Source organism: Punctularia strigosozonata (genome assembly GCF_000264995.1).
Source record: "Punctularia strigosozonata HHB-11173 SS5 unplaced genomic scaffold PUNSTscaffold_13, whole genome shotgun sequence".
NCBI lineage: Eukaryota > Fungi > Basidiomycota > Agaricomycetes > Corticiales > Punctulariaceae > Punctularia > Punctularia strigosozonata.
In genome coordinates, this window is record NW_006767445.1 from 763857 (window position 1) to 784627 (window position 20771).

At 53.2% G+C, this 20771-nt stretch overlaps 9 protein-coding genes across 9 annotated transcripts; 6 read left to right on the forward strand and 3 right to left on the reverse strand.

Annotated features, from left to right (window-relative positions):
- Positions 1–275: 275 nt before the first annotated feature.
- Positions 276–1381, forward strand: PUNSTDRAFT_46883 (uncharacterized protein; the record flags this gene model as incomplete). Its single annotated transcript, XM_007387308.1, has 3 exons — positions 276–998; positions 1051–1143; positions 1196–1381. 3 exons carry the CDS (start codon positions 276–278, stop codon positions 1379–1381), a joined length of 1002 nt encoding a protein of 333 aa, XP_007387370.1.
- Positions 1382–2355: 974 nt separating this feature from the next.
- Positions 2356–3454, forward strand: PUNSTDRAFT_137661 (uncharacterized protein; the record flags this gene model as incomplete). The annotated part of the gene is made up of 5 exons (XM_007387309.1): positions 2356–2486; positions 2533–2592; positions 2642–2912; positions 2975–3292; positions 3344–3454. The coding sequence occupies 5 exons, from the start codon at positions 2356–2358 to the stop codon at positions 3452–3454; spliced, it is 891 nt and encodes a 296-aa protein (XP_007387371.1).
- Positions 3455–4191: 737 nt separating this feature from the next.
- Positions 4192–5289, reverse strand: PUNSTDRAFT_137662 (uncharacterized protein; the record flags this gene model as incomplete). The annotated part of the gene is made up of 4 exons (XM_007387310.1): positions 4192–4774; positions 4831–4930; positions 4998–5048; positions 5199–5289. The coding sequence occupies 4 exons, from the start codon at positions 5287–5289 to the stop codon at positions 4192–4194; spliced, it is 825 nt and encodes a 274-aa protein (XP_007387372.1).
- Positions 5290–5473: 184 nt separating this feature from the next.
- PUNSTDRAFT_137663 (uncharacterized protein) lies at positions 5474–8739 on the forward strand (the record flags this gene model as incomplete). Its single annotated transcript, XM_007387311.1, has 7 exons — positions 5474–6665; positions 6714–7225; positions 7283–7486; positions 7647–7799; positions 7852–8106; positions 8157–8562; positions 8627–8739. 7 exons carry the CDS (start codon positions 5474–5476, stop codon positions 8737–8739), a joined length of 2835 nt encoding a protein of 944 aa, XP_007387373.1.
- Positions 8740–10457: 1718 nt separating this feature from the next.
- PUNSTDRAFT_54931 (uncharacterized protein) lies at positions 10458–12219 on the forward strand. Its single transcript, XM_007387312.1, has 4 exons — positions 10458–10798; positions 10852–11031; positions 11093–11618; positions 11677–12219. Exons 1-4 carry the CDS (start codon positions 10567–10569, stop codon positions 12104–12106), a joined length of 1368 nt encoding a protein of 455 aa, XP_007387374.1. The 5' UTR covers positions 10458–10566; the 3' UTR covers positions 12107–12219.
- A 241-nt stretch (positions 12220–12460) lies between these two features.
- PUNSTDRAFT_74763 (cytochrome P450) lies at positions 12461–14712 on the reverse strand (the record flags this gene model as incomplete). The annotated part of the gene is made up of 14 exons (XM_007387313.1): positions 12461–12548; positions 12605–12750; positions 12807–12933; positions 12981–13062; positions 13119–13199; positions 13256–13364; positions 13417–13430; positions 13490–13613; positions 13661–13776; positions 13828–13880; positions 13931–14026; positions 14087–14275; positions 14337–14485; positions 14506–14712. The coding sequence occupies 14 exons, from the start codon at positions 14710–14712 to the stop codon at positions 12461–12463; spliced, it is 1581 nt and encodes a 526-aa protein (XP_007387375.1).
- Positions 14713–15469: 757 nt separating this feature from the next.
- Positions 15470–16837, reverse strand: PUNSTDRAFT_91833 (VAMP/synaptobrevin-like protein). The gene is made up of 7 exons (XM_007387314.1): positions 16666–16837; positions 16517–16589; positions 16327–16459; positions 16079–16179; positions 15834–16024; positions 15683–15775; positions 15470–15625 (listed from the first exon to the last, which is right to left on the reverse strand). The coding sequence occupies exons 1-7, from the start codon at positions 16672–16674 to the stop codon at positions 15557–15559; spliced, it is 669 nt and encodes a 222-aa protein (XP_007387376.1). The 5' UTR covers positions 16675–16837; the 3' UTR covers positions 15470–15556.
- Positions 16838–16978: 141 nt separating this feature from the next.
- On the forward strand, positions 16979–18151 carry PUNSTDRAFT_54934 (Pre protein translocase Sec Sec61-beta subunit). The gene is made up of 4 exons (XM_007387315.1): positions 16979–17098; positions 17193–17278; positions 17342–17455; positions 17515–18151. The coding sequence occupies exons 1-4, from the start codon at positions 17096–17098 to the stop codon at positions 17609–17611; spliced, it is 300 nt and encodes a 99-aa protein (XP_007387377.1). The 5' UTR covers positions 16979–17095; the 3' UTR covers positions 17612–18151.
- A 162-nt stretch (positions 18152–18313) lies between these two features.
- PUNSTDRAFT_115960 (cytochrome P450) lies at positions 18314–20617 on the forward strand (the record flags this gene model as incomplete). Its single annotated transcript, XM_007387316.1, has 13 exons — positions 18314–18536; positions 18589–18694; positions 18788–18976; positions 19038–19133; positions 19191–19243; positions 19296–19411; positions 19459–19576; positions 19692–19814; positions 19876–19956; positions 20003–20084; positions 20144–20273; positions 20328–20473; positions 20530–20617. 13 exons carry the CDS (start codon positions 18314–18316, stop codon positions 20615–20617), a joined length of 1551 nt encoding a protein of 516 aa, XP_007387378.1.
- Between the last annotated feature and the right edge of the window lie 154 nt (positions 20618–20771).

Below are 20771 nucleotides of genomic sequence, written 5' to 3' on the forward strand. Positions count from 1 at the left end.
CGTGAGAACCGGTGAACAAATTGCTCACCCGAATCGTGCATCCGTGACTCACGTCCATCAACTGCTTATTGTCTTCGCCTTATTCTTTCATGGGTTGCGAGGTGTTGACCTCGAACTCTCAGATGTCTCTTCATTCTTTTTGTGAGGTGGTGACCTCGCGCTGAGACATATCTAATTGTCTTGCGGATCACCTAATTGTCTTTCGTGCCCTGGCAACGGTATTTGTCTCAGTATGGATAAAATATGTTCGACGACCCTCGTTCCCCAACCTAGACATGACCACCCCATCTCCAGACTCTGCCCGTCGAGGAGCGTACTTTGTACCTCTGGCGCTTCCACTGCGTCAGCTCATGCTCAGCTTACACCGTGATCTCTCATTGCTCCTGGCTAGCGACCCCGTCTTGTACACTGTCCCGCTTGTGCTGCCATATCGCTCTCGTGCTCATGAGGCGCGGATCGCCACCCGCCCATACCCTCGTCCTTCCGAGGGTCTTAGTACCGCACGTTCAACTACTCCCAGCCGAGAACCGACTCCCGGCACCATGAGGATGCCTTCCGCTGGGTCCGCGAGGGTGGCTACTCCTGGTCCCACAAGGGCTGGCACTCCTGATCCCACGAGGGTGGGCACTCCTCGTCCCGTGAGGGCTGGCTTTCCTGGCCCTGTGATGGCAGCTCCTCCTGGCCCTGTCGTGGCACCTACTCATAATTTGCTGAGGTCGTCAACTCCAAGGCAGTTGTCGACATCCCGCACAGTATCGCCTGGTTCAACTCACAACTCAGTAGAACCCGAGGACAGCGAGGATAGCTCTGAATTATCCTCCGCATCCCCTTCCCGAGAATCCACACCTGTGACATCTCGTTGCATCGAATTTGCAACATCTGTCCCAAGACACGATCTAGTGCCCAGGCCTGTTGGGAGCGCTGGCCGTCCCCGTAGCGGCAGCTACACACTTCGCACCAAGATGGGCCTCAAAAATAAGGCTTACGTGTCAGTTCAGGTAAGTATTCTACTGACTTGCCTGCACGTCGCCGTTCTGAAATTGCCTGAAGCGCGACGTCAACAAAGTTGTTTCACAATGGCTCCACCACTCACAAACTGTCTTGAAGCAACCACCAGGAGCGGTTGAGCGCGCCAAACAACTGGTAGGCAGTTTTTTCTGTACATACTATGTCCTACATCACTCATGGCCTGCAGCTTGTGCAGAAGTATCCGGAGTTCGTCAACAAGTACGAGGATGCTTGGCCGCTTGACGATTTGATCGCGAAGAGGCTTGCGTACACTGCTTGGGAAATCAAGAAGGGGATCAGCAAGCCGCAGGATGCGGTGTTCCACAACAATATGAAGGTTAGATTTACGTCCTACGACCAACTCACCATCTGATCATTACTTAGTCCCTTCCACCCCCTTCATGATATGTTGCTCACGGCTGCCATGTCGCCATCGCAAATCTCTACTTTGTAATATACATGTTATACATAACAAATGCACAATGGTCTGGATTCATCACGAGAGAGCTCAGTGTCTGTGAGAGATAGCGACCGTGTCCATGCGGTGTTTGCACTAATGTACAAGAGCTCACAAAACGATATTGTTTCATTGCAATTGCGCGCAGATGAAGATAACAGTACGACGGTCACAAAAAGCTGAGATACAATAGAGAAGGGATCACAATAAGGCCTTTTCTCGGCGACAAAAACGGCGTTGACTGTGATCGCTAGGGATCGTGACAACGAAGATACAATTGGGCGTACAATTGCGAAAGCATTTAAAAAAGCCGACGGTGGATGTAACGGTCAAAAACATCCCACTTGTGCAAATTCCACCAATGCTAAGCTCAAGAACCTGGTCCTGAGGTCAATATCAATGCGCCGGGCGCATTCCGACACCTCATATTCCAATGTATGCTCTTGCATTCTCGCCGGATGGCACTTTGCTGGCGCGTGGGGGTAAGAAAAGGACTGTTTTTCAGGCATGTTCGCTGAAAATCGACCTAGGTGAAGCAGGTCTCGATATCAACGACACGCGCACCTTGAAACCGATCAGCACAGGCAAGCCCCACACGGTTCCACCAAGTATTTATGGATCCATTGTGGTGCTTAAATGGGCGTCCATGGAAGGCCAATTTGACATGTTGTTCATTGGCACAAAGTATGGCTTCGTCTTTATCTGGCAGAAGAATGATGTAAGTCTTGTGTATTCAGTGGTAGCCGGGTGCCTTTACCGTCACAAAAGAACAATTTTAGAGAGTGTCACGCATTCCGGGTGCCCGAGGGCGGCGAGATACTCTCGTTGGCGGTCCAGGTCAACCCTGATCGAGTCCGACTTGCAGTTGGCACAATCCACTGCATTCTTGCATGCTACGACATCCTTCCAACCACCTTTGGAATGACTGGTATGAGAGGCTGGCCAAGATCGAGCCTCAAAACATCGAGTTCACATCGAACGGAAAGGATATCACGGTCTTCTCCACGTTCTCTGGCCAGATGTATGTGATAGTGTCTCCTTCTCAAAGTAGTGCTGACACTCGCTAGACACACGTTTTCCAGGAGGGAACGGACGCTGGAGCATGGGCCAAGCCTTGCTCAGCTCATGTGAGTGACCATCAATGAGGATATGATTTTTGACCGGGCACCACAATAGCGGCTACGTCACCATGGGCAAGGACAGGGAAGTCGTCATCGACAACACAAACAACTTCAGCCTACACAATAGCAAAACGGGAGCCCTAGTTGCTATGTTTGGTGCCGGGTCCAAGATATCGGCTGTCCCTAAGCACGTCATGTTTGGCAAAGACAGAGAGATCGTCGTAGCGGGGAGCGACACTGGATGTGCTTATGTCTTTCAGAAGGCAGGTGGTGGGCCCGAGCAGATTTTAATGAATGCGTCAGATGGCTATACACAAATTGTCACGGTAAGCTCACACAGAAGATTGTTCAACGGTGAAGGATGCACGATGTTGATCCCTCTCAGCAGACATCTAGTACCGCCTCAGCAAACTACATAGCATGCGCCACATCCTCGACGATGGGTGTCGGAGCGGTATCCATATGGACGTGCAAACGGGTTATTGAGGGATCCGCGACCTTGCCAAACTCGACAGCTGGAACCGACTTGCCAGGATGGCTCTGGAAGTTATTGCAACAAATCTGGCAGAGGTTCAAAGGCGGCCTTGCCTGGTTATCGAACCTCGTGCGGCGCGGCCTCGTCTGGCTTGCGAAGCTAGTGATGACCACTTCTGTCATACTACTGCTCGTTCTAGTGGTCGCGCCTTTCCTGTGGTCAATGGTGGAGGTAAGCATTGGACGCATTCACAACCATGATGCTGCTTACCATTAAAAGTAGGACGATGTTCCTGAAGCTTGGATGTATGCGAAAGGTTACTGGTATTTGGCAGTCCGGCCCGCGATTGTCAGCCACAGAAAGCGCATCGCAGAGTTGTATGGATTTGCATAATGATAATGTGGTGCTGATTGCTTCGCGACATGAGATGTGCCAAAATTACAGTTCCTGCAGGAAGCTCTGTATCCCGGAGGTAAGAATGTTACGGCACTGACAAGCTTGACCAGGGGATTGCCGATATGGCCCAAGGCGAGACGGTGTTCGGACAAGGGAGACAGAGATGAACCAGTGAGGTGGGGCGCAAAGTAGACAATAAACGGTCACCACCGCAGAGTCTTAGTCTGGAGAGCGACAGCTTGCCAGCGTTGCTACTGAGGACGAGTTTGCCAAACGATGATGTGTGAGCCGGACCTATGTAGTAGAGTGCACATACAGGGATGGTTGAACGCCAACAAAGTTAGGGAGATATCCTAGATGGTACATTTGTCATCAATTTACATGGAGATGTTAAAATATAACTCACTGGACGGAGGCTCATGAAGTAGATCAGGACAACCATGACGAAGGAGGGGCGGTCAACACCACAGTCATACTCAGGATAGTAAACGAGGAAGACCGCGGCCAGGGTAAACATAGGAGCGGTCACCACCGCAGGGTCATACCCAGGTGAGCTTGCCAGCGTCGCAAGCGAGGATTTGGCCTGTTCGAGCACGCATACCATGCAAGTAGTCAAGGGGAAGTATGGTTGAGAGCCAGCAAAGATGGGGTTAAATCTAGACAGTGCATTTGTCAATGTAACACGGGGGTGTCAGGCTTTTACTCACTGGACAGAGGCGGCTACTGAACATGATCTAAATCACCTCGAAGAGGACTGGGACGATCTCGGGCGTCAGACGGCCGATGTGAACCGGGGTGCCGGCAACGTGCTGGTTCACAGCGGCGAGCGAGACCATATTGATCTGCCAGAATCCGGCGGTATTGATCTCGTGAGGCAGGGCAGAAAGGATCATTGCAGTCCCCAAGGGCTCCGTCTTCTCGGTGAACAGGTGCATGGCTTTGACGGCCGTGGTCCGGACCGCAGCATCTTGTCCGCAAACACCTTGAACAGGGCGGTATACACGCACATGTCGACAAAGTGCAGCTCGAGTGCGGATGACGCCGGACAAGGTGAGAAGTCGCAATAACCTTAGCGGCGGCCTCGCGGGCGGCGGGCGACTTTTTTTGTCATTGAGCGTGGCGATGAGGGCACCAGCAAGGTTGAGGGAGATTGAAGCATCCACGTAGACACGGGCTGGTGCCGAAGAGGGAGGAGCATTATACTGACCGCCGATCAAAACAGGTGTAAGAGCGGCGAGATTTTGCCCAGCAAATGGACGCAGTAGTTGAGGGCAGCAGAAACAGGTACGGTCGAATGCCAGCGAAGTTGAGGTTGACCTAGGCGGTTCGTTTGTCAGTTTTTCCATCCTATGGAGGTGTCAAGTTCAACTCACCGAACGGCGTCAGCAATACTAAAATAGATGAAGATGACAACAGCGGAGGACAACCGTAAGTAAAGGAGGTAGAGGAAAGCAATAATCACTGCAAGGACGACTGCGGGTAAAGAGAAATAATAAGCGGTCAACACCGCAGAGAAGTACACATGGGGACCGACACTCACCAATGTCACAGTCGAGGACAAGTTCGGGATGAGGTGAGATGTACGCCGGTACTGTAACGCTCACAGTTCTTTCACGGTCAACCCAACCTTGAAATTCATCGACTCTCTTTCCTGCTTCTCCATCCCCAGTCGCTCACTCTTCTTTCACTCTCACTTGTCTCGCTACCGTCTCCGTAAGATTTCTCTCAGTTCCGTATCAACCTCTTTGAGTGCCTGCCTCGGTGGTGAACGCTGGCTTTGCCTTGGACGTGTCGTCTGCTCCCCCCGCTATCTTGCTTTCCAGCTCTACCATGGTGGTGACCACAGCTTTCTAGCTCCGCTGTTCTAGCTTTCGACCCGTTTTCAGTCTTCTTGTCCCTGTTGGCTACCCCAAGTCCTGACTGCTCATTGGACAATCCCGGCCCCCTCCCATACGCCACACCCTACTCATTCTACTGTCTGTTGACTAATGTGCCCATCAGGTTTCCTGCTTCAATATGTCGTCCAAGTCTACCATCTCATCTAATACCATTCATGGTCTCTGGCGTGTGCGCGACAAATACTTCGTTTCCTTCAATTGCAACGTTATCCCATTCCATAACTTCCCCAATCTAGGCGAAACCAGCAATGACCACGGGGTAACTAGCTGGCTCAAGGGCACCGAGTTATACAGCATCATGTACCCAACCAAGCTTGACGGCGAAGGTTGGGCCGGCCTGGAAATCTACACTGAACTGACTGATGTTCGGGACTACCCAGTCGAATACAAAAATCACGATCAGTGCCGTATAGCGTTCTGGAAGACGTTGGAGGACCACGAGCTATTTTTGAAGGACATGCAGAACACCCTCCGCGGATATCTACACAGTCTACCGCAAGCATCACTCGACCCTGTACTCTTGCAGTACATCGACTGTCGACCTCAGATTCCTTCGGAGGTATCCACTTCATCCCCATCTTCATACTGTGTGCTCTCGCGCTGCAAGAGCGACGCTGTTGGGCTCTGGAGCCTCGTCCGTACCGCCTTCCATGAACAGTTAACGATGACGGCCTTCCTGTACTACCTTGCAAGGAAGTTTAGCGAGTACGACTACAAGCACGACACCGGATTGCAGGAACTCCAGGTCACGACGTTGCTTCATCATGCGCTCAGCAACTCGCGTTTGCAATCCAGGTATAACGAGTTTCTCATGTCCCTCCATGCGTCTTGGGTCTTCAAATTCAATACAATACCGCGGGCAGGCATACTGGTCAATCTTTATGAACTATCTAGCTTCCATTTCAAATGGCTCATCTCACTCATCGGCACCCATCACAACGAATTCTTTCCTCTTTGGATCTATTGCGGCAAATATCACAAATACTTGGGTCATCTCAAATGGTTCCCCGCAACCCACCAAATACCGTCGGACATGGTTCCGTGGGCCATCGTGGCCAAGGTGCGCTCTGACGTCTCACGTGAGTCTTGGGGTCCTTCATCCGGCCGTTGGTTGAGCGGACCATCCAACGCTCGGGCGGGCCCATCAAATGGCGCTCGGGCGGGCCCATCATCCCGTGCTCGGGCAGGCCCATTGTCCAGCGCTCGGGTGGGCCCATCGTTCAGCGCTCAGGCGGACCCATCATCCGGCGGCCCATCGTCCGGCGGTTGGGCAGATGGCGGTTGGGCGAACAGCAGTCGGACGGACGGCGGTTGAGCGGACGGCAGTCGGGCAAACGCAACATCTGACGGTTGGGTAGCATCCGGTTGGCCGGACGCATCATCCTCGTGGGGAGCATCTGAGGGGGGAGCGTCTGAGGGAAGGGAGGCTGAGGTTATCGACTGGGTTAAGGTGGTAGCTCAACTGCCTCCTGCCAAGATGACATTGCATCCGAAGCATAACACTCAAGGGCAGAAGGACAATCGCAGACGCCAGCAAAGAATCCCGACTTCGTACCAGCGCCGGGCTGCCGGACTGTTCGCGGCTGAGAAAAGACGCGAGGAACGCGCCGAAGGTATTCGCGTGCTCATCCCTGCCTTGACCTTAGATGAAGTGCAGAATCTCACTAAGCAAGTCGTAGAGGAAGGCGGCCAAACTTACCACCCTTGTGGCGAGCTCCCAATTCCCCAGATTCGTGCGCATCACCCTGATGAGTCGTTCTATGCGTTCATGCGCCACCGTCACCGGTATCGTCAGCTCTTCCTCGTCAAATACTCAAACGATCAAATTGTGGGCCTCATATACGACCGGGAGCAGAAGGCTTCAAATGGGGTACTCGGACCTCATACTCGTGTTTTCCACTGGAAAGCAGATGATCTAGGGTGACAGCTTCAACAGATTCAAGTGTCGAAGGCAGAACACGCCGCCACCCTTTACGAACTGCATCCCAATGCGCAGTTATACGACGGGGTGTATGATGAATGGGATGTTGCCCCGTGGTTACACCCACACCCTCCATCGCCGCCCTATCGGCCTGAGGAAGACACCGACACGGCTGAGGAGGATGTAGACGAGTACTACTTCAACCAGACGGTAGAGGGGAGGCCGGGTTATATTGCCTCGGACTTCGTCAATCCCCCAGCAGGGATTCCTCCCCCAGAAGCATGACCTGTCCCGCAACATGATCACCTGGAGGTAAGTTGTCCGTTTCAGTTGTTGTTGGTTGTGCTGGTCTGACACTCCAGTCGCTTAGGCTACACCTTCGGACGAATCCTTCCCTCTGTCGCAAGTTGACCAGCCTGACTATGGCCGACCGCATCGTCTCCCTGTTATGGACACTACCGAGGATCTGGCCATACTCCCGGTTTATCGTCCGGCTCCATTGTACGCTGCCACTCCTGTACAGGTATGGCTCTTTCATCCGTCTATTCTTTCAATCCGATGCTTAACCCGCTCAGGCGCATATTGAGGACGACACTGTTGATCGTGATCTCGAGTGGGAATATTCCCTGTTCCTTCCACCGGCACATCCTGCTGCTCAGGGCAGCAACCCCAACAAGCTGGGTGATGACCGAGTCAGTAACCTCAATGACTTCGGTGACGACCGAGTCAGTGACACCCAGACCCACCACAATCGACTCGGTGATGACCGAGACGGTGATCCTCCATCATCGGAACAATCGTCATTACCTCAGGCCTCTACGTCATCTCATGTACCCCTTAGTCGTGGTTGCCTGAGGTGCATCTCATTGATTGCTCGTAGACTCAAGTTCTGGGTGAGGCCACGGTCACGGAGGACCACACAGTAAGCATCGCTGACCCCAAGATCGAGGGCAAGGGCAAGGCGAGAGCCGCGGACAACATCAACGAGAATTATATTGAAGATGATGAAATGTGCGCTGACGAGGAGACCACGCTTCGCCTTACTATGGCGCATTCTCTCGGCGACGAGGCAGACTCCAGCCTGATGGAGGCCCATGATGAAGAGGATGGAATGAATACCGCGGAGGAGATTATGGTTTGTGTTGCAGTGGCAAATTCTTTCGATAATGCTGCCCCGCCCGCAGTCGACGTTGCAGATCCCAGCAATCGTTCGGTGGAAGCCATCGAGGTGGCAGACGATGGCAAAGTTTTAGATGGCATGGATGTGGATGAGTCCGACGTACCCGGTGCGTCCATCCGTCCGTCCATGTAATCACTCATTAATCACTCATTAACTCTCTTTGACTCCAGAGTGGTTACGGTTCATGATTGCCCACTATGGACTTCACCCTGCGACGACCGCCATCATCACGCCCCCTAAAAAACGCCAATCCAGAGCCTTCGGGATGCAATGTGGGCGATAGGATTCATCCTATCCCCCGAACCACTGGCCGACGCGAATGAGGAAACTCAAATCGGCAATGTATCTGCGCGACAACGCAGCCTGGCCATCGACTTTATCGCCGCGCTCTATACCGCTGTGCCTCACCCTGAGCGCTTCGTACCACCTCCTCCTGACATGTGGGCCTTACATAGAGAGTCTGGTGTGCGGCTATCGCAACACTTTTGTGTCGTGCATGCGGTGCAATCCAACGTTACCTGGTACCTGATCAGCCGTCATGGGTCTCTCGACAACTATGTAGCCGTTGCAAACCCTCTCGTCGTCTTTCATCTTCTGCGTCGTCCTGATCTATCTACGGAGCTCCATCTTACGAATTTCCTCCTCGAACATGGCATCACTTTCCACGGGCTTATGACTCGTATCCAAGACCCTCCGTCCTTCCCTCTCCCAATCACAGCACCCGCGCCTCAGCTTATGCCACCACGCCCTCCAACCTCCGTGGCTTGCATGCAGTATGAGGAGAGCTTGCGACGGTTTCTCTTGATTCATCCTTGAGTCGTTTGTGCCGCTTACTCATCCGGTGGTTTGCTCTGGAGGATTGTACGGGAAGTTCATCCTCAGCCACCACATCCCACGCCTACGATGTACATGCATTGGTTGCCTCAGAACAGTTTCTCTCTCTTCAATGGGCATCAAGAGCTGGTCAACAACAAAATCGTGGATGCTGATCTCGAGTTCATACTGGGCGTGTATCAAGGACGAGTCTCATGGTGGCCCCCTATCTACATCTGGGAGGGACTCGACTTCGGATACTGGAGCCAGCGGGCAGAAAGCTGGTTCAAGCAGCGTCGAGACACATACCTAAACACGAGTATCGTTCGTCCGCCGCTTGACATATGCTTGTGGCAGGATCAAATTGGACATGCCGATCGTTGTTCCCCCGTACTCCTCCAGCTGCTCGAAGAGCATGCTGTCGGTATACTGCCATGATCTCGTTCTCGCCTCCACACTTGTCATCGGTTTGGCTGGTGGTGACCTGCGGACATCCTTGGTAAGTAACATTGCTTCCTGTACACGACGTCAAGTTGCTAAAATTTTTGTTTACAGTAGTATATATCATAGTTTCGTGAATTCTGCTGTATACTAGTACGGAGTTCGAGCTTCAACCGCACTGTGACCGACAGCGGACATGGGTCCTGCACGGTACGGAGACCCCCATGATCGTTCCTTCATCGGTCCAACTCCGTGCGGTCCGTGCACCGTGAACAAGAATTGAGTGCGGGCTGCCTTTGGACTTCAAGTACCGGGCCGATTGGTACCTTAACCGTCATTTTAAGTACAGATTTGCATCCAGTTCAGGCTTAAACTTTACGCGCTAACCGTGCCAAAATAGGTTTTGATTCTTTAAGTATAAATCTGCATCCCAATTAGGCTTGAATTTAAAATGTTACGCTGTGTTTGCTCTTCGAATAACGATTGTCATTTCGCGACCATTTATACCATAAGCGCAGAATACAATGCAAACTAAGTTTGGATCAAAATCTTGATGATAACAAGAGATTCCCGTGCAGAAACAAATCCCAACTTAGTTGGTGATGCGATACTCTGGGCGTGTACTTTGGCGGGCGTTGCCCGTACCCAATTTGGCAGAGCATTCGGGGGTCCTCGTCAGCGTCGCGTGAGCGCAAACCCTGCGGCACTGCGGATGCGGAGCGGCGAGGATGTTATCGGCCTTCTACCCTGCTGCTTTAGCTCGCTCTGTAATATCTCTTCGTCATCACCTTATGTTCTCCATGCCTCGCGCTCCCAGGCGGCTCTGGCTGACTCGTCGACCTGTTGTCCTCCCGCGATGCGCGCTGCTCGGTTCTGCGTAGCTGCCGCTTTCCTCCTGGCCGCCGTCGGGGCTACCTGCTCTTCCAAGGAACTCTTCCTTCGGGACGATCGAGATGCCGATGCCGTCTCCCTGTTAAGTGAAGAGGACGCGCTACGTGGCTTGCAAGTTCCCGACGACTTCACGACATTGCAGGAGACGACGCCGGGGCTCAAATGCAAGTTTCGCCTCAGCGGACAAGAATTTGATTGTATGTCTTTCCGCTGATGGTGGACCATGCTTGCATTAAGCTTGCTTTGCCAGTATGTCCGCTCTTTGACGCCCGAAAGGGCCAACCTCCCATCCAAATAGAGTGGGACGACGAAACACCGCCAACGATCACGACAACGCGCTTCACACTGCAAGTGACGCATCGTCTATGGCGTAACAAAACGCTCTCCGAGAAGGAACAATGCCCTCCAGGAACGTGGGTGTGCAAGACAGGCACGTTGGTCTTTCCCATTGCGTTGTTCATGCGCTAATCCTGCTACCGGCGCGCTGTCAGTCTTGAACAGATTGCCAGGCAAGCGCCGCACCCGGCGCATCACCCAAATGGTGCCTCTAGCAGGAACGCTCGCCCGACATCCAGACCACAACCATACGGATGACAAAGAGAGCGACCGGTACTTCACCCGGCTCAACATGACCGTGCGCACCCGCACCCCCGAGGACGGGCCGCACGACGCATTTATTCTCTCCCTGCACGGAGGGGAGTGGGCGAAGCGAAATCAAACCGCGAGCTTCGCGTTTGTATGCGATCACAACGCGGAGGAGCCCACCTCTCCTAACTGGGTATGGCAGTGGGGCTCATGGCATGTATTCCGTTGGAAGACCCGACATGCGTGCTCGAAGAACTTGACTCCTGATAAGGGTTCTGGAGGAGACGCGGGCGGTGACGAGCGGAACCCGAGCCTTCCACCCAAGGAGGACACGGGAGCAGGAGAGCAGCCTATCTACGACCCAGAGCCGGACTCGGAGCTCGTAAGTGGCGGACGGTTGACTTGGGGCATCAGTGGCGTCATCTTATCTGGGTATGTCGCCCTTATCTTTTACTCGCCGAGACACGATCTTAACGCTGCTCTTTCGCAGTCTAGTGATTATGCTCACGCTATATCTTCTCACCCATCCCCGCTTCGCCTCTAAACGACGCACATTGCTCGCATACATGCCCGCTTTCGGCGCCTTCCTCGTCTCTCGTGCACCCATCCTTGCCGCGCTCTTTTCGCGTATCCTCCCGGCGCTCAGCAAAATCCCCATCCCGAGTTTCCTTCACAGCGTGTTCCCCTTCAGCCGCATGCGCGGAGGCGGGGCATGGTCCGACGAGGACACTGCGCGTTTCCTAGCGTTCGATGCCGACGCTGAAGGTGCCGAGGACGAGATGGTTGACGGACCCGGGTACGGTGGATATCCACCCAGGCCCGCGCGAAGCAACGAGGAGATCCCGCTCACCCCGAGCCCGCGCAAAGCAAGCTTTGGTCCTATCAGCGGCTACGGCACTGTCGGCTCTAGCGGCAAGTGATTCGATGTCGCGCGAGGCAACGCGCGCGCATGTGCAGTCGCTAGTGCTGAGGATTATCATGAGTGTAGATTCGTCTTGCTATGTTCTGTACCACTATATGTTGTAAATCAAACGTCTTCTGTGTTCTTCTATCGATTGCGCGCTACTCTTCCACTCAGCTACGCAGAGCCAGCGTGGATCACGATGCTTGGGAATATGTGAGGGGATCGGTCAATTGCATACTAGTATATGAATTGCTCGGGTAGTTCGAAGAGCACATGAGGAGTACGATGTCATGCCGCTCTCCCATTGTGAGTTGTCTACTACTTAGCTCGTTGAGGTGGCACATTGACACTGGTACTTATCATGTGGAACTCATTCGACTTCAATGGCCCCTTCTCTAACAAGTCGTTCGGCTTGCTTCGAACGAGGGACTATAATGCATTGGAAAGGCTCTGGGTAGCTGCGAGCACGGCGTTCGGGTCAGCGAAGGTCAACGCGTGATACAGCAGGCCTCACGAGAGTACACCGGTCGTCATTTTGGCCTCTAGTTGTATCGGACGGCCATGTTCGTCCATCGGCGCTCTGATATCGTAAGCTGCAAGGACCGATGCAACGGTGATGAACAGCGACTGTGCACTGAACCAGCGCCCTGGACAGATCCTCTACGATCGTACTATTGATATGCTAGTATGTATGACGAATTGCGAATATTACGCACCCGTCCGAAACCAAAGGCGGCTACAGTTGGGTCTCGCACTTCCGGATTGATACGCCCTGCCTTCAAGAAACGCTCTGGCTTGAACGAGTGCGGCTCCGGATATACTTCGGGATCGTGCATGATTGCCCTGAACAGTTGGTGAGTCCTGGTATAAGGATGCTGCTCGCGGCTCACCATGCGTTGCCGAAGAACACGCTCCCTTTGGGAAGGAAATAGCCGTTGTACTCGTCGTCCTGAACCGAACTGTGAACCACGGCTGCGCAAAGGACAATATCAGCATAGAGCGGAAGGCATCAACTCTAGAACGCGAACCGAGAGGGGTCACTGTCTGCCAACGCATCACCTCTTTGCAGATAGCCGTGATGTACGGAAGGTGCTCCTCGTCCTCGAAGGCTAAGAAGGGTCAGGTCAGTTTGACATCTCCTGGACCAGATATAAACATCAATTACTCGGTAGCCGTTGGGTGCCTACAGCGGAGTCCAGCTCTTCCCGAGCCCGCTTTACAACGCCGGGGTGCATGGCCATAGCAAGGAAAAACGTGTTTAGGGCGGATATCGTCTGCGCAAGATTGTTGGCAAGTAGACCACAAGGCCTCCTGGTAAGTGCTCACCGTGTCTGCACCACCTATTTGATGGAGTTCCTATCGAGTCGACAGGAACCAATGATGTCACTGCTCAACTCACCACCGTATGCTATCGCAGCGACATTTGCGACAATCCTTTCTCGTTGAGCCCTTTCTTCCTGAGGGACATCGGCGAGTTCTTCCAACAGTGAAAGAGCCATCGAGGGACGAGCAGTTCCTCGGCGCTGATAAGGTAAGTTAGCCTGATACCCGGGCCCGGAAGGGACCTCACCATTTCCTCCTTAACGTGATTCAGTGGATTGGTGACAAACTCGTACGCTATCTGCCGCCAACGCGCCGCTTGACGCTTGAACTGGGCCCCGGGAAACCAATTCGGGATGTACTTTACTATCAGGCGGTTCAGCGTATCTTCATGCGGAGACTTGACGAGAAACATACGCCAGGGAAAAGTGTTGACTAGATATGCCGTTGGATTACCGGCGAGAGAGAGGCTAGAACAGTGCTCAGTTCTACGAGTGCGAGGACGTGGAAGAATACCTACGTTTGCAAAGCCTCCTCAGCCTTGTTGATATATTCATCGTTCTCCTCTGCAGTTTCGATAGCGTAGACAACGTTCATAATGGTCGCACCTAACGTGCTAGCATTGAATCTGTCAGATGCCAAGTGTTGGTGCAGCAGAGCCGACGATGCCGCTCACTGTCGAACCAGATCGTAAAATCGATCTGGAGTTGCCAGCAGTCGCTGCAAGAACGCGCGCGCTTCCTTGAGTTGCTTCGGGCGATATTGGGCCACCTGGGTGATGTTCATGTATTTGTGAAATGCTCGCCTTTCATCCCGCCATTGTGAACCGTATTCCCTGAAAGCGAAGCTCCAGTTGCCACCCGAGCTTTGCGAAGCCGTCATGGACATCAGGAGGATGATGTTGCGCAGCAGGTTTTCGGACTCACAGTTCGTTCAGCATTGGGAGTCTCGGACGATCGGAGAAGTTTGAGGACCTGCGATCAAACAAGTCCGTGCACGCCTTCAGAGAGCCCAAGATGATGTAGCGTTGACCCAAGGCTTCGACAGACATGATATCCCCTATATATACAGTCAGCTGGACGAAAACACAACCACGCAATGATGCTTGCCGTAAGTACGGCTCCATTCGTTGAACTTGACCCATTGCCGCTCTGTGGGAATCTGAAATGCATGCCGGATCCAGGGAATATATGCTGGAGGTCCTGGAGGCAGCGGACGACGTGAATTTGCAGAAAGGCGACGCTGCAGAAAGAAAAGCGAGCATAGCACGGCGAACACGCCACAGAGGAGATAGGGATCCATCATCCTACAAAGGGCGCATTCGGGTTGTCCACCAGTCCCATTATATGCCGTGTCCGGAGGGGATGTATCTCACGAGAATCAGGGTCATAGACGTTGAGGTTGCCGCTGGACCTACTGCCGAATGCCCTTAACTCCCAGACTTGCCGGCGGAGAACTGCACATTGAAGCTAGAAGCAATGGAACTGCTTCTGTTTGTGCGCGAGTACGTCCTGATACGTCCTATCCATGGCCGTTGGAGTGCATCCCGGGGGGCGAAAGCAGTATCCCCGTCAGTGATCAGGCTATTGGAGTCCCCGAGTTGCTTCGAGCACGGTTCGCGGAGAACCATCGATAAAGCTTTCAATTGTGTTTGGTCCCGGTCTCGAACTTCAGCACAAGAGCGACGAGGGACCAGAATGGCAGCAGTGAAGTTGTCAGGGCAGTCTTGCGAAGGTAGATGAAGGGCACCAATCATATCTAACAGAAGCAGGTGCCATGTTACTTCAAGCCCGGAACCGAGAAGACTAACGCCGTATGGTGGCTTGGTATGTTGACGAGAGGCATGTACAGGAGGCAAGTGCTGCACGGCGTGCAGTAACGGCGATAACATAAGATTGCGTGCCACGCGGATGGTTTACTGAGTACCGGGCGAGGCGGAATCTCGCCATGCATATGCCCAGAGGGACAGAGTGACGACGAACCTCCAAAGCATGCAGGATCAGCTTTGTAGCCACCAAGAATGAATCGCGCTATGCTCAATGCCAGCACATCCCCCGATGGTAATATTTAGCGCAGTTCAAAAGGTAATCCAAAGTAGATGTAGGTGGCAATACAATACGAGAGGAAGAGGGCGAACACAGCAACACTAATGCTTGGCCCCACATTGGTTCAAACCTGCGCCGCAGAATTGTGCCACGAATATCCATAAGAGGATCTGCATTGACAATAATCAATGCGGAGTCGTGCAGGCGATGCATGGCCGACAACCTACGAGGGCAACGATCACGCTTAAAGCCAAAATCTTGGAGTTCTTCCACCACATCTGTCTCCGCACGGTGCGCGCGCCTCGTCTGAATGCCGTTGCCTATGGATCGAGGTAAATGAGCTGTGCGGCGGGAAGTAACCCGAAGGAATTGACCTACCTGAGAGGCCATGTTGTCCGTCTTGTCGACGAGAAGCTCGATGCGCTCGCCACGAGACAGGATCTGTTCGACATTCTGCACCATGATGTCCTTGACCTGCGCGAGCTCGGCCTGTGCACGGCCCAATTCGTCGGTGGGCGGACTGGTGTTGTACTCTTGCATCAGAGAAGCAATCGTTGGGCCAAAGGATCCTGTTCATATAATGGCGTTACAAGAGTATCGTTGCGGTTAGTGCAACAGCCGACCTTGTAAGCTGTAGGCCGGATCATCACCGCGGGAGGAGGATGGGAGCGCAGCGGCGTTGAACCTTTGCTGCAGGTCTCCAAGGAAGGTGAAGGGCATTCGGCTGGTAACATCCAGTTAGCATCAAGAAACCGATAAGGTATCCTGCACGTATTGCGCTCGGGCGCGACGACGAGGCCGTGTGGAGTCTTTCAATCCTCCGACCGTAGACAGACTGGAGGAAGGGTTTGAGTTCTGAGTGAAGACGTACCGTCCTGCTGCATCATCTGCCATGCAGAGAAAGACGTGCGTCCCGTCGGATATGTAATGGAACAAGAATTGCTCCCAAACGTAGGTGAGCTTGGAAGCATTAGGTGGGATGCGAGTAAGGATGGTTTGAACAGCTGGAAACAAAACGGTTAGCGTCTTGTGAGTTCATCAGAGGACCAGAGACGAAGCACCTTGGGAGAAATCCCGTTGTCCGCCTTGGTGCTCGGCCAGTACAGTGGTGCCTCGAGCGACGAGCGCGTGAATCTATAAGAAAGTAGATATGTCCTTATAATTTCCGACTGGGAAGTATTCGCCATTGCGTTCCGTGAATGTGACGTACGAGAGACATCGTGTAGCGATGGGCAGGGGGCGGGGCGATTAACTATGGGGTGTGCCTTAGATTGTTCCGATTGATGCTCTGAGGGAAAAAAGCAGCTTGATGATAGCACTAGTGTTGTGGTCGAAGACCGCCCGTACAGTGCGTCGCACTATAGCTAGTAGCGAGGTGAAGTCACAGGAGGAGTTGACTGGCCTGCGCATTCGGGCATCATGTCGTCACTCACTCGCGGTCACAGAATCTCGTGACTGAAAGGTCCGTGTGATCGGGCAAGGCGTGACGCCAGCATTGCACTTCTCGGACACGTCGCTGCTCCCCTGTCCTTAACTTCGTCCCTTCGTTCCTGCTGAGCTTGCGCTCGTATACCACCTGGCAGCCTGATTCGTACTCTCTCTGTATCTGTTACCCTAATTTCCGTCCTCTCAGCGTAAAAATGGTGCGCACTCAACCGGAATGACCTTACGCTTTCAGGCACTCACGGATCCCCGTTATGCTCTCTTCGTTCGTGTTATTCGGCGTTGCTGTCATAGAGCGATACCGACAGCCCTTCTTCTCGGCCGACTACTCCCAGTGCACGCAACACTGGCGTTGCGAAGCCCCCCGGTGCCGCCATCCGGTGTGTCCTCGCGGAAAAGTCTACGTGCACCAACCACCCACTAATGAAATCTCGCACTTGCAGGCGACGTGCGACAGCCACCGTCCAGAAACCCAACTCGACGCGTGCCGCGGGTGCCGGAGGCTCTTCGAATACTATGCTGAAACTCTACACCGACGACTCACCAGGCTTGCGAGTGTTAGTACCAAATCTTCCGCCTACGCTCTCGCTTGCTAATGTTCTGTCCATTGCCACAGGGACCCATTCATTGTGCTTGTCCTCTCGCTATCCTTCATCGCCTCCATCTTCTTCCTCCACATAGCTGCGAAGGTTATCCGAAGCTTCACCAAATAAAACGACCCTGAAGGGACCAAGTGTTCTTTCGCCGGTAACTGTCCTTGGACCGGCCAGTGTTTGCGTTACTTGATGATGGGGTCGGGCGGCCGGGGTGGGGGAGGACAATCTAGGACTACCGCGCGCATATATAACCACTTGCATTCAACGAGTCCGCAATGTGCATCTGGTTACTTCGATGTTCCGAGCCAAGCGGCCTTGTGAGTCCATCGCCGTGTCTTCACGGTTCAAGATCGTCTTCGGTGGTTCTCGTGTCGTCAAGCTTGTTTCTCCACCTCGGCTTCCACCGCTCGACCACCGAAGACGACTGTTTTCGACACAGGGATGCGGCCACTGGAGTGCTTGTTCCGGCGCTGCGGAAACGTCGGTACCCTGTGAAAACCTCGGTCGAGCGCTGCTATGATGGCCACACCACTGCGAGAGCACTCTCAGGCTTGCCATCGGCGGCGTTCCTTTCTTGAAGGAAGCGCGGCTATCGTGGAGGATGAGACGCTTTTACGTCATGGGGTTGTACTTGAAGGCTTGAAGACACGCCGTGTTCAACAGGGGCATTGGGGGCTTCAAAGAACCGCCAGCTTCTGATAGCTATCCGGGGACCCGTGATACCATTTCACATCTCCGTGGTTGTTTATCTTCCGGTTACCCACAGGCCTCAAAACGCATATATAACAGTGGTAACCGAGAAGATCAGGAAGACGTACAATGCCGTCTTTTGAGCTTACTGCTTTGCCTGCTTCAGCTGTGATCCCCCTCACAGGGACATGTCTCTACCTCGGTTGGCAGTACCTGCGCCGTCGGCTCGCCAATCCACATGGACTCCCCCTTCCTCCGGGCCCTTCGCGGCGCATTCCATGGGTCGGCAACGCCTCCGACATGCCGACGGGACACCCCTGGTTGAAATACGACGAATGGACCAAGGAGTACGGTGAGTGGATCGTCCAGTATCCCTGCGATGAGGCTCTCATAACCTGTTTCAGGTGATGTTGTCTATCTAGAGTCGTTCGGCCAAGGGATAGTCATTCTTGGATCCCTGGAGGCATGCGTCGATATATTCGATCGTCGTTCCTCGAATTTCTCCGATCGGCCTCGGATGGTGATGTTACACGAACTGCACGTATCTTTGCCAGATATCTCATCCTTCGCCAATGGCTGATATGGACACCGTTGGTATTGCAGGATGGGCTGGGGCTGGATCTTGTCCACTATGAACTACGGTGAACGCTGGCGGAAGAGAAGGCGGGCGTTCCACCAGTTCTTCAACGTCAACCAAGTGCATCAGTATCGCCCCATCCAGCTACGAGAAGCGCGCGCGTTGCTTCCCCGATTGTTGGAGTCGCCGGAGCGATTTGCCCACCATCTCCGACAGTAAGCTGCCGTATTCCTGGATACAATTCTTCTGCTATACGGACTACCGCATGATGCCCAGCACCCTGTCTGCGGTGATCATGGATGTTACCTACGGCATCAAGATTGCCGACACGAACGACAAATATATCACAAAGGCCGAAGAAGCCATTAGTCGGTGCGTGATCAATGGATCCTCTTGTGTGCTCTCAATGACGCGGAGATAATATTGCAGATTCGCCCATGCCGGCAATCCAACGACCTATCTCGTCAACACCTTTCCCTGGCGTATGCTTCACGCACTAAGGTAAATGTGTATCCGCTGATATACCTTTCCCAGTTAAGCACGTCCCTGCCTGGTTCCCTGGTGCGCAGTTCAAGCGAGATGCGATCAAATGGAGACCCCTCTCTCATGAGATGGTAACGTGGCCGTTTGAGGACACCAAGGATCTCATGGTAAGCATCAGCCATTATCCACGTGCTTTTGTTCACACATTTCATAGCGACAAGGCACAGCAAAGCCTTGCATCCTGACGGCGTTGCTGGATAGAATCACCGACGAAGAAGACCGCGCAGAGGCTGAGCTCATCGTGCGCGATGTCACTGGTGTAGCTTATGCCGGTGTGTTTCCTTCGATACATGATGGTATACATCGCAATTCATGTGGTCTTATGATAACAGGCGGAGCGGACACGGTCAGTTGTGCTATCCTCAAAATGCACGGGGGCGCTGATAGATAGGGTTGGCAAGACTATATCTGCGACGCAAACGTTCTTCCTCGCAATGGTAATGTACCCTGAAGTCCAGAAGAAAGCGCAAGAGGAACTTGACGCAATCACACGTGGGACGAGGCTTCCAGGCGAGTAATCATGACCGTGCTCCGGCTATACATGACAATGAGTCTGACCATCTGATACTAGACTTCGATGACCTCGGTTCCTTGCCGTATGTGTCTGCCCTTTGTAAGGAGGTTATGCGATGGCAGCCAGTTGTTCCGCTCGGTTAGTCTGTTCTCGCCTGTCAGTAACAGTCCTCATCCTGATCTAGCTGTGGTGCATACTTCGGTTGAGGATGATGAGTATCGAGGATATCACCTTCCGAAGGGTACACTTTTCTTTGGCAACGCCTGGTACGGTCTCATTCGGTTATTATCATAGTTAGGGGTGTTTATACCGGTTTTGATCATAGGTCTATACTCCATGATCCCAAGGAGTATCCGGATCCGGAGGTTTTCAAGCCCGAACGTTTCCTGAAAGACGATGGCACTTTGAATCCTGCCGTAAGGGACCCAGGAGTCGCCGCGTTCGGGTTCGGTAGAGTGTGTTCGCTACTTCCTCACACGGCAGGCTGCAACTGAAATTACATTCATAAGCGCATATGTCCCGGCCGTTGGATGAGTGACCAAACCCTTTTCAGCGTTGTCGCTACCGTGCTTGCGGTATACAGCATAGCGCCGCCTCTTGACATGGATGGCAAGGCAATTAAGCTATTTCCGGACATGACGCCGGGAATGTTATCGTGAGGTTGCCTGCATTCGTCTCGAGTCGGGAGCTGATCACCTTTTTTGCCCATAGTTACCCGCGGCCTTTCGAGTGTATCATCTCCCCAAGGTCTACTCAGTCGCTGAAGCTGATCCAAGAAGTGGAAGGAGAAACCTATTGAGACTTCAACGTTCGTTAAATTGCTGGGCTCAGAGCAACAGCACGATGAACCTTACAGTTTGTATCGATGTCTTTGTGATTTCATTGTCCACGAACCGTTCAATATTGGATACAATAATGTTACATGACGCTTCTAAGGAATCTAAGTGATATGC